This window comes from Microtus ochrogaster, linkage group LG9 (assembly GCF_000317375.1).
Source record: "Microtus ochrogaster isolate Prairie Vole_2 linkage group LG9, MicOch1.0, whole genome shotgun sequence".
Lineage (NCBI taxonomy): Eukaryota > Metazoa > Chordata > Mammalia > Rodentia > Cricetidae > Microtus > Microtus ochrogaster.
Window position 1 is genome coordinate 17,044,970 of NC_022034.1, and position 12,072 is coordinate 17,057,041.

Consider the following 12,072-nt stretch of genomic DNA (forward strand, 5'->3'; position numbering starts at 1 on the left):
GGTCCCTCCTTTCCAGCCCCACCCTGCAGTGCTGCCTCCAATGCTGTGTGCCTTCCTTTCACTCACAGCATCTAACCCGGTACCTTCTGAACACTACGTGCTTAAGAATTATTTGCTTGGTCAGGCAGGGGTGGTGCACACCTTTATTCCCAGCACTCGGGAGGCAGAGGCGGGTGGATCTCTGTTTTCTACACTGGAGATCCAACCCAGAAAAACTGTCATCACTGCGCTTTATCCCCAAGCTCAGAAAATATGGACACAATTCCTTTTCCCTTAGAAACAGGGTCTCTCTGTGTATCCAAGGCTAGCCTCAGTCGCTCCCTCCTTTGGCATCAGCCTCTCAAACGCTAAGCCTACAGGTATGTGCAATCATGCCTGGATCATATTTATCAAATGCTTATCACATGCTAAGAAGATGTTTAGAAAACAATGCCCAATTTCTGCTTTTTTTTTTTATATTCAAGTGGGCACAAACTCACCACTCACCTCAGTCGTGAGAAGCAAGGATGTGAGATATGAAATAGAAAAAAAAATTCCCATTTTTTTTTGAGACAGGGTTTCTCTGCATTAACAGCCCAGGCTGTCCTGGAACTCACTCTGTAGACCAGGCTGGCCTCCAACTCACAGAGATCCATCTACTTCTGCCTCGCTGGTGCTGGGTTTAAAGGCCTGCACCACCACCCTTTAAACCCATATGGTTGGTGTTATAATTAACCAGATGTTTTTAATTTAGTATTCAAATACAGAGGGAAGTTGTCTGAATTTTTTAATTGAAACAGACATATGCATATGTAGAAACAGATTCAACAAGAGAGATTGTGTGACCCATGGCACCAGAGTAATAAAAAACATATATGGACAATAAAATCAGAGTTTTCCTTTTAGACATAAAACTAAACTTTTTTTGATGGATTAAGATCTAAATGGGAGGGCTGGAGAGATGGCTCAGCGGTTAAGAGCACTGGCTGCTCTTCCAGGGGTCCTGAATTCAATTCCCAGCAACCTCATGGTTGCTCACAGCCATCTGTAATGAGATCGGTGTCCTTTTCTGGCCTGCAGGCATAAATACAGGCAGAACATTGTACACATAATAAATAAATAATAAATAAATAAATAAATAAATAAATAAATGTTTAAAAAAAGATCTAAATGAGATGGGAGCCTAACTCAAGGGTGGAGTCTGTGCTGGCACGCGCATGCATGTGGTGGGGTGGGCACAGAGGACTAGGCTCGATCTGCAGCACTCATCTGTAAACCAGGTCTTGGGAGGTTGAGGCAAGCTCAAGGCCAGCCAGAGCTAAATAGCAAAGACCTGTCTCAAAATAAAGTAGAATAAATAAATAACCCCCTAGGACCTTGTGTGTGGTAAGCAAGTGTCCTCTACCTCTAAACCTCCACCAGACAGTTTGGACACACACTCCTGACACGGCTTGTGGGCACCAGCCTCCACCCACCATGGCTCCTGGAGGGGTGCCTTCACCCACAGCATACTACGTAGGAGGATAATTTCCTTTTTCCTTTATTTTCTTCTCCAGATACTTGAGAGGGAAGAAATCTGACACCTTCCTTTCCACCCACACAAGCTCCAACCTTAATGAGTCTGGGTTTTCACCTAAGCCTTGACACACACACACACACACACACACACACACACACACACACACGCACGCACGCACACACGCACACACGCCTACCATCCCAGCACTTGGGAGGTAGAGAAAGAAGGCTCAGGAACCCAAGGGCAAGACTTGGCTGCATGGTGATTTCAAGGGAGGAGTATCTGGCCTTTGAGATAAAATCCTATCTCCAAATCAAAGAAAAAGAAAAGCCCTGATAATACAAAACAAGAGTTATCACAAACCCACATCCTTTCCTCCCCTAGCACCAAGGCCCAGGATGCAACCAGTGAGTCAAAGAATCGATCACAGAAGGACAAAGGGCAGGAAAGGTGGCTCAGCACTTACGAGCTGCCCTTCCACAGGACCGGGGTTCGGTTCCCAACACTCCCATGGTGGCTCACAAGCACCTGTAACTCCAGTTCTCCACGATCTGATGCCCTCTTCTGGCCTCCACGGGTACCAGGCACACATGTGGTAAGCATAGCATATTTTCAGGCAAACACACCTATGAAATAAAAATGAATCCTCCCCACTTTTTTCGTTTTAGTTTTGCTTTTTCAAGACAGAGTTTCTTTCTGTAACAGTCCTGGCTGTCTTGGAATTCATTCTGTAGACCAGGTTGGCCTCGAACTCACAGAGATCCGCCTGCCTCTGCCTCCTGAGTGCTGGGATTAAAGACGTGTGCCACCACCGCCCACAGGTTTTGTTTTGTTTCTTAAACTAATGTTATAGTAGCTCTACCAGCAAGACCAGTCATTGAATAACAGCACCTGCTGCTAAGCCTGAGGACTTGAGTTCACGCTCTCGGACGTGGGAGAACTAGAGAACTGACTCAGACCCGCACACCCTGGCCACGGTACTGTATGCTCATGTGCTAACACAGACAATACATTACATACCCTCCTCCTTGCCTACCTTGCTCTGTAGTGTTTCTACTTTGTTTCTTTTTCTGAGACAGGGTCTCACTGTGTAGCCCTGACTAGCCCCAGAACTCACAGAAGGCCTGGCCTGCCTCTGTCTCCCAGTGCTGGGATTAAATGGCACGCCATCGCGCCTGGCTGCTGCTGTCATATTTTTAAATGTTTTGGTTAAGAGAGCTGAAAGTTGGGTTCAGGATTTCAACAGATGGAGGTCTTAACTGTTTTCTCAAAATGCTGAATGTCATATACTCCAGTTCCAAAGTACACAAAGGACAGCCCACACAGAACTAACTACACAGGTTAGTGATGAGCATAACCTCCCGTGATCCTTTTCTTCCACAGGTGTTCTGTTCCCTAAACCTTGAATATATTTGAAAACTTACAGAAGACAATGAAAACAGGCAGCTTCATTGGGTTGAAAACAAAAACACCTTTGTGCTTGTGTGGTGTGGGGGCGGGAATGAAACTCAGGGCTTCCCACCTGCTAAGAACAGGCTATGGTTCTCAGCTACCATCCAGGCCTCAACGCATGGATACTATTTCTATGTGTTGATTGCCCTAAATTTCACAGGAAGCAGGGGTTTTGAAGGAGCTCCTCCACTGGGCCCAAAGGATCTGGGCAAAGTGGGGTGCCTCCTGCTAAGTTCCCGGCCACCAAGCTGAAACCAAATTGTTTATCTGACCTGCAAGGTATCAAAAGATAAGCAGATAGATAACAGGCAACCCCAGCTCTGTGTGATGCGTGTCTACAGCCATCCTAGCCCTCAAGAGGCTGGGGCAAGAGGAGTGCCTGGTGTGAGCCTGGGTTACATTGAGACCCTGTCTTAAAAAATAAATAACTAAATAAATAGCCGGGCGGTGGTGGCGCACGCCTTTAATCCCAGCACTCGGGAGGCAGAGGCAGGCAGATCTCTGTGAGTTCGAGACCAGCCTGGTCTACAGAGCTAGTTCCAGGACAGGCTCCAAAAACCACAGAGAAACCCTGTCTCGAAAAAACAAAAAAAAAAAAAAAAAAAAAATAACTAAATAAATAAAATCCAACTGAACAGGACAGTTTTAGCTGTATAGAGTCCCCTCTTCATTAAGCTTTACAAGATGTGTAACTTTTGGTTCTGTGTCTGTTTTCCTCAGTCGTTTTTCTCCTATGACATCAGTCTCAACCCAGCTCATCTGGACAGTCATTCTTTAGAAAAGGTTTCTGATCTAGAAGCACAGAAGCCCACTAAAGCGGAACTCAATCCGGTATGCCTATACCCCCAGTTACTAGGAGCTGAGGACAAGAGGCACATCAGCCCCGGGATATGAGACCAGCCTAGGCAAGGGGAAGAAGCTTGTATCATGCATACCCAGAAAGGTTAATAGAGATCTTAAACTAAATATATTATACATTTGTCTGTTTAAAAGGTGTGTGTGCTCGTGCCCAGTAGAGGCTCTGCAGAGGTCAGAGGAGAACAACAGGTGTCCAGTTCAGTTACTTTCTGCTTTATTCCCTTGAGACAGGGTCGCTCTAAGCCTGGAGCTCCCAGCTGTCAGACTAAGCGGGCAACAGTGACCTGGTACTGGGATGACAGGCTACAAAACCAAGCTTTTAATGTGGGTGCTGGGGACTCACACACTGGTTCTCGCAATCGGGCGGCAAGTACACTTACCAATAGCCCAGGCTGACCTCAAACTATGTAGCCGTATTCTTTCACCTCCTGGCAATCCTAAATGACTTGAAACCTTACTCACTCCTCCATCACCAATGTTCAGCTGTTTTTGTTTGTTTAAGTTTTGAGGCCTTTTTACTCTGTATCCCAGGTTAGCCTGGAACTCACTATCTAGCCCAGGCTGGTCTTGAACTTACTATGCTCCTACCTCAGTCTCTCAAGGGCTGTGATGACAAAGGTGCATGCTTGCTGGGTTTGGTCTCTGAGATAGCAAGAGAACAGCCCCCTCTTGTCATGGGGAAAATCTGCTGGAATATAGGTAACACACGCAGAAACTCCACCTTCCTCAGTAGAGGAAGAATCTGAGGTTTAAGGATAGCATCTTCTACATAGTGAGTTTGGAGTCAGCTTGGACTATCACACACACACACACACACACACGTAATCATTTATTTAAAAACAAAGATTAAAAGCAAAGGTTACTTCAGAGGCATTCTGAGTGCCAAATTTGACCTTCAATTTGGCTCCAGAAATCGAGATCGACCAGGGCAATGGTCGTTAGTCACTTGTCCGACAGCAACTGAATGAATATAAGCTTGCAGAGCACCGAGTTTATAAACACGCAGTGGAGGGTGTGAGAAGCCAACCTCACCGTCCCCAAGAGTAGCCACAAAGTCTTAAAGCCGGCAAATAACTGACCAGGCCATTTCCCCCTAGGATTTGCATATGAAGACTGAAGCCTGACCACGGGACTCCCTGCATTTTACCAAAGTGTGTCGAGATAAAACCAAAACACAGGGCATTGAAATGTTAAACTTGAGCAATCAAAGGTTTAACTCTATTGGCCTGAGGTTGTGAGCTTGCTTGGCAAGCCCCAAAACAAGAGAAAGAGGAAGAAGATATTGTTTAACTCCCAGAAGCTAGAGATGGCTCAATGGCTAAGCACACTTATTGTCAGAGGACCAGAGGGATCCCAGCACCCACACCAGGGAGCACACAACAGCCTGGAACTCCTGCTCCAAAGAATCTGAAGCTCACTCTGGCCTCCACGGCACGTGCAGGCACAAGCACACACACACACAATATGTAATCATTTCTTTAAAAACAAAGATGCTGGGTGGTGGTACACAGGACTGAGGCTGGCAGGTCTCTGAGCTCAAGGCCAACCTGGCGTACAAAGCCAGATCCATGTCAGCCAGGGCTATACAGAGAAACCCTGTCTCAAAAAGCATACAAATGCAGGGCGGTGGTGGCACAGGCCTTTAATCCCAGCACTCGGGAGGCAGAGCCAGACGGATCTCTGTGAATTCGAGGCCAGCCTGGTCTACAAGAGCTAGTTCCAGGACAGGCTCCAAGCGCTACAGAAAAACAATGTCTCAAACAAACAAATAAATAAATAAAGTTTTAAAAAGCATACAAACAAACAAGTTTAGCCCTCTACGTGGGCACGTGGCAGAATTCAATTAGGAAGCTGTCTTTGGGGACTCTGGGGGAATAATTGCTAACTGAAGTCACCAGAAAAGGGCATGGGCACTGTGTTAGCGTACACGCTCTGGGTTCCCTTTCCAGCATCCAATAAATAATAAAATACGGACTTTACACAGATGCCGTGAGGAAACCCACTTCTTTATATGTTGACCTAAGATTTTAAAAAATATATTAACAGAAAAAAAAGGGGAGCTGAATAGAGTGGTGGCTCCCAGTTGTAATTTCAGGAGCTGGAGGCTGAGGCAGGAGGATCAAGTTCAAGGCCAGCCTGGGATGCACCGTGAGTTTCCAGGACAGCCTGGGCTACAGAAGGACTCCTTGTCTAAGAAACAAAACAAAAACCCCAAACCAACTGATTTACTAAATGTGTAGCATGTATGATATAAATGTTTGACATTGCATACAGAAAAAAAAAAACTGATTATAATCTTTAACGGTTAATTACATAAAAAGGAAAAAAAAGATCATTCTACCCAAAAAGGGGAAAACCGTATACTATCTAGTAAACCTCCCCCAAATGTCTATACATCCATCAAGATTATATAGTCATGATGTAACCCATAAGTAACTCAGTGTATGTGTCATCTGAGCAAAATAAATAAATAAATAAATAAAAGCAAAAAACAAAACAAAAAACAAGCAAAGTTTCACGTAGCCCTGACTGGCTTCAAAGGCAGTCCCCGGCAGTCCCCCTACCTCGGCCTTCCGTGCTAGGACTGCAACTGTGGGCTTCCACACCCAGCCAAGCCACTACTTCCAAAGAACAAAACAAATCTTCGTCTCTGAGTTTCTCCCTCAATCGTCTCCTCCATCTACTAATTATGAAATAGGCCAGACTCAGTCACTTTCTGATAAATAAATCTAATACATCAAAAGGAGGTTAAAGGTGAAGCAGGAGAAAGACAGCTGGTATTTGCCAACGAAAACCCAAGGGCCAATAGCATCACTTCTCTCCATCAATTCTAAGTCCCAACTCACCATGCCAGGAACCATGCCTCACACAGGGGGCAGTTTGTCAGCAAAACCAGAGAGGCTCTTACCTTGTGGAGCATGCAGACCAGCCAAGCTATTAGTTTCAAAGCCCCTAAATCCACAAATGTAGACTCGGCCGGGAAGGTACCAAAGGGCTAAGGAGCCAAGAGTGACAGATGGGACCTCTCCACCTTGGAAGTCAGGGACTGGGGCTTAAGATAGAGAGCAAGGGTAGAATTTGGGGGTGCCAAATCATTCTTAATTCTGAGGTCCTATTGAAAAGTCTTAGGTCAAGAAAACCTGAGTGATCCGTGGGATGAAATGAAGGAACACATACATATATTCCAACAAGCACATGCAAGTGTATCGATCCATCTCCAAATTGATAACTGGGAAACTGGCCAAAGCATTAAGAATGCTGTGGCTGTGGATGTCACTTAAGTCATCTTATGAAAGAGATTGAATGTTTCAAGATGGCGGTTGCCTAGGATGGAGAAAGGAGATACAGGTTGGGGGGGGATATGGAAGGTGGAAAAGAAAGGAATGGATTTTTTTAAGTAAACAAATGTAATTTATTGGGAAGGGGATATGGTCCATATTTCAGTGTAAACAGATAATACTACTTCAAGTCCTGTAAAAACAGAGGTAAGGAATGCCTCCTGACTACAAATTTTTGGCAGTTATACCTTATAATTGCTGTATTCCAAACCGGAACTACGCTGACAGCAGCCAGCAGCGGTCATCAAAATGTGGGGTGGGGCTGTGAGATGGCTCAGCAGGTAGAGGTGCTTGCTGCCTGAGCTGGCGACAGGAGTTCAAGGCCATGGCTCCCGTGAAGGTAGGAGAGAACCAGCTCCACACAGCTGCTGTCTGACCTTCACACGTGAGCACCAGGGCACATTTACCCCTCCCCTACACACACAGATCACGCACACACCTACACTCTTTCTGGTCTACATGAGTTCGTTCCACGACAGGCTCCAAAAGCTACAGAAAAACCCTGTCTCAAAAGAAAAAAAAAGAAAGAAAGAAGTAAAAAGAAAAAAAAAAAGATTGTTACACAGTATTCAAATGTAACTGAGGCATCCAAAGGATGGAGGCTGTACCACAGAAGGTGAGGTGAGGTTAGGAAACCTAAGCATCTGCAGCAGTGAGGACGCTGGATTTTACAAGTAGCAATTAGTTAAAAAAGTGGAGGTAGAAACTGTTAAGAGGCACCGTCAGCCTATACAGTAACAGGACAACTAAAGAGGTCAAGGGGACAGGTCCGACTTCTGTGAGATTTACCTGGACCTCAATGGTTTTTGTTCTACACAGAAAGATGTTTACATTTCCAGAGACATTCCTAACGGTCCTCTCTGCTCCCTATCCCCAAATTCAGCCATTGGTTGATTTTTCTTCAAGTTGTTTGGTTGTTCACATGTTTTTGTAGGAAGAGCATAAATCCACCTATGTGAAGTCTTGCTCACAAACACGGGCTGGAAAACAGCTAAAATGCCGTGTCGCCAGCTGGGCGTGGCTGCGAAGTCATTTGAGAGGCTGAGGCAGGAGGATTGCCACTAGTTGGGCCAGTTCGTGAGTTCCAAGCCAGCCTGCCTAGAGGGAGACTCTGTCTCAAAAAACAAATAAGCAAATTAATTAACAACCCCGAACAACAACAAAAGAATAACAACTAAAGAAAACACTATAATGAGAAAAGACACAAAGGTAGAGGCTGTGTTGTACCAGATGAAATATCCGACCTCGAACCAAGCAGGCCTGTAAAAGCAGTATTTCTAGAGATTTTCAGTAGACTCGACAGAAAGAGTGTAAGGAACGCTCGCTTAAGCCTTTGCCTACATCGGTGGCAAACTTCTAACTCCAGTATTTGTTTATCCGACTGAGTCCACAGGCAGCAAACTGTGAGAAAGGGAGACAGGATGCCAGGAGCTTTGCCTAGCCCTCCATTGGTGCTTCTGCTCGGGTTCTCTCTGTCTGGAACAGAGCTACACGCCAGGCTCTCTGCATCAGCTAGGCGGTGTCCCAGGCGCTGCCGCAGGACTCTGGGTACCAAATCCGGTGGCCCGGGTGGAAGCTGGTGTCAAGGCCAATACTGGGTGGGGAACCTAGGACCCAGGTTAGCAACGCTCTAAAGCACGTTCCGACTTTCCCTCTCTGGGACCATGTACCTGGGGGTGTGTGAGTAGCTTCAAATGCCTGGCCATGGTCAGTTCTTATGGATGCCCCACCGGCCATCCCCCCCAGGCTGCCAGCCCACCGGAAGAGAGGGAAGGCTGTAGAGCGGCGGGCAGGGGCAGATTTGATGGCTGCGGAAGGGCTGGGTCGCCTCCCTTAGGGACCCACGACAAAGATGCCAGCCCCGCCCCGGTGCGACAGACCCCGAGAGCCTGCAAAGGGCTGCTCTCGAGTTTGCAGCCGGTCTGCACCGGCGGGAAGTTGTGGCAGGCGGAAACCGCCAAGACGCCCCATCTCCATCCCGCCCCACCCAGGCAGGTGGCCGCAGCATACCTTGGTGGCGGGGTCCGCCTCGGCAGGTTCTTCAGCTGCTCCTGGTGCTTCCGCTGCGGGCCCGTGGCCACTGAGCTCCAGCTCACTCGGCGTGTCGCTCCCCGCCGGCTGCTCGGGACTCCGCTGCTCGGTGGAACTGCCTGCGCCCATGGCTCAATGGCTCTTCTATACCCGCTGGCTAGCGGCCTTCCAGGGACCGCGGAGACGCCGAGGGGCTAGGGGAAGGGGACGTGCTCCCAGGACCACGGGGACTAGGGGTGAGGAGCACCGGCTCTCCGCGATCCTGCTGAGAACGCGCCCGGACTGCGAATGAAGGGGACGCGCTCGTGGCAAACTCCTTAAAAGAAAAAAAAAAAAAAAGGCCACCTCGTAGCCTCCTCCCCCCTCCTTGTTTTTCCCTCCCTTCATCACATGAGCACAGCCCAGACACGCCTTGCAGCATCTCCCCCTAGGCTGCTAGGACAAGAGGCTCTGCCACCAGGTTCCCAGCAGCCCACCCCACCCCCCAGAGCTCCTCAGGTCCCTAAAGGAGACTAGAGCTTTGGGATCTGTCCCGGGGCTGAAGAATATTCAGGGACAGCAAGACAGAAGGGGGAGGCAGCAAAAGCTTTGTTTTTTAATTCTATGATTGATACCCAAAGGTTGGAGTTTCTGCAGCCCTGGGATTTGCATCTGGCCAGGCGCGAACCCAAATCCCCATTTGTTTTTCTTCAGATTGTGTTTGACTTGAGGCATTTGTTCCAGCCTTCTCTCCTTTAGCAGGAGAAAGGAAGCGCTCCTAGGCTGCTCCCGAGCCTGGCCATATTAGGTCGGCTCACGTGGCAGGAGCTGGGAAACCCAGAGGTTGATGCAGTCAGGCCACTGCTGAGGTGGGCCCAGCGTCCCCGTGGTCCCAGCCAGTGATGTCAGCTGATGCCATCAACAGAGCTCACCGCCCTCTTTCCCCAGGGAAAGCGGGGAAATGAAGCTGTTACTGGAAATGTGCCTGTCCTTTGAGGTCCGATGCTGAAGGTTACACATCCAGGCCACTTTCCTCTGCTGACGCCGAAACACCACGTTGGCTTAGGTCTGTTCAGTCACCATTGGTATCCTCCAATCATGAAGATTCCGAACACTAGCCAAGGGGCTTGTCTGTTTTCTTCTGCCCCTTGATTAAATAATCATTCTATGTATGTCGCAGCCAATAAGTCTTTGACTTTAATTGAAATTTCGTTGGATTACCCCGCTCTAAGCACGAGGGTGCTGGAGAGGAGACGATAAAACAATCTTAGGTGAGCCAAGAGTTCTGCTCACACTTATAATCCTGAAACCTGAGTGACAGAGGCAAGAGCTCACCTTGAGCCTCAGGCCCCCTCCTGGGTTGAATAGTGAATTCCAGCCCAGCTTGAGACTCTGTTGGCGAATGAATTAAGGAAGATGTAAAAAACAACAAGAACACCGAGCCTAGGTACTAGATAATAGCTCATCCCAGGTTCAGTACAGGTGAGCTGAGTGTCAACGGATACGCTAACTTGGTTCCTTATTCGTTGTCATACAAGAACATATCGGGAATCACTCAGTAGTTTTTCAAGATAGAATTTGTTTTCCTGGGACTGGAGAGATGGCTCAGTGGTTAAGAGCACTGGCTGCTCTTCCAAAGGATCCAGGTTCAATTCCCAGCACGCCCATATCAGTTCACAACTGTTTGTAATTCCAGTCCCATGGGATCTGACACCTTCATAACAGACATACATGCAGGCAAAACACCAGTGCACATAAAATAAATCATTTAAAAATTTGTTTTCTCAATTATTTTACTTTTGTGGATATACACAAAGGAGAATTTCTCTGGAGTTTATTCTTTTAAAAAGATTTTCAGGCTGCTAGTTTGTAGCTATTTGGAAGCCTATATCACCTGTCTCAACTTGTTTGGGGTTCTGATATTTTGTTTGTTGAGACAGAATTTCACAGGATAGTTCAGGCTAGCCGTGAGCGCTCTATCTAGCCCAGGTCTCTTGGCGAGAAGACGGTGCAGACTTGAGAGACCACACCCTGCTTTAACTTAAAGTTTGACTGTTTGGAGAATATTAGCATCGCCCCTCCCCCGCCGCTTAAAGTGTTGGGGAGTGGAGGGCTTGGGCCTGTGAGACCAGCGCTCTAGCAATGAGCTGTGTCTCTGCATTCTCACCTTGTAATGGGTACTGTTCAGAAGACATTGCATAGACCATCAATACACTCCTTACAACAACCCGACGGCAGACATCCTATTGTCCTCGTTTTACCGGTAGAGGACGGGGAGGGAATTAACTAAAGAAATCAAACTTGGACGGGGAGGGAATTAACTAAAGAAATCAAACTTTGTGTACCCAGGGTTTCCCAGTTGGTAGCTGGAAGAGCAAGGCACCCACTGCACATTGGGACTTCCAAACCCACACTCGATCACCACAAAACACTTTCTTCTCCCGCAAGCCGCTTTCAGTACTCAACCCCTTTCTCTCAAGGACGTTAGTGAAAAGAGACGTTTTGACCTCCTCAGGATGGTAGGAACTTGAAAATGCAGTTGAAGCAGTTTGAGAATCTGGGTGTGGTTCCCAGGTAGAGCCCAGGATCAATTGCTTTGGGTTCTATCTCCACACCAGAATGGGGGAGGGGCTTATTTGAGAACAATGAAGTCCACACAGTTGAAAACGCAGCAGGCGGTATTATCCACACCGATTGCTTTGCTACAAATGGTATCAACATTCCCCCCATTCTGAAGATTATGGTGTTCAAGTTCTTGGGAAATTCTTGATAGAGCTTTTCACATCAGTAGCCTCGAAATGTTCAGAAAAGATTTCAAGGCCAGAGATTTCCAGCTAGCCATGTGCAGACCCCGTGCCGAGGAATACATTGCCTGTGCCCATGTGCAGAACAGGCTACTATTTTATGCTTAGTATC

The 12,072-nt window shown here is 47.4% G+C and overlaps 1 protein-coding gene across 1 annotated transcript in view; it reads right to left on the reverse strand.

The window, feature by feature from the left end:
- Positions 1 to 9,493, reverse strand: part of Akap12 (A-kinase anchoring protein 12) — an 86,564-nt gene extending 77,071 nt beyond the window's left edge. The window contains exon 1 of the mRNA XM_013352343.2: positions 9,157 to 9,493. Within this exon, the coding sequence (XP_013207797.1) occupies positions 9,157 to 9,306 (150 nt within the window). The 5' untranslated portion in view covers positions 9,307 to 9,493. The remainder of the gene's footprint in view (positions 1 to 9,156) is intronic.
- Between the last annotated feature and the right edge of the window lie 2,579 nt (positions 9,494 to 12,072).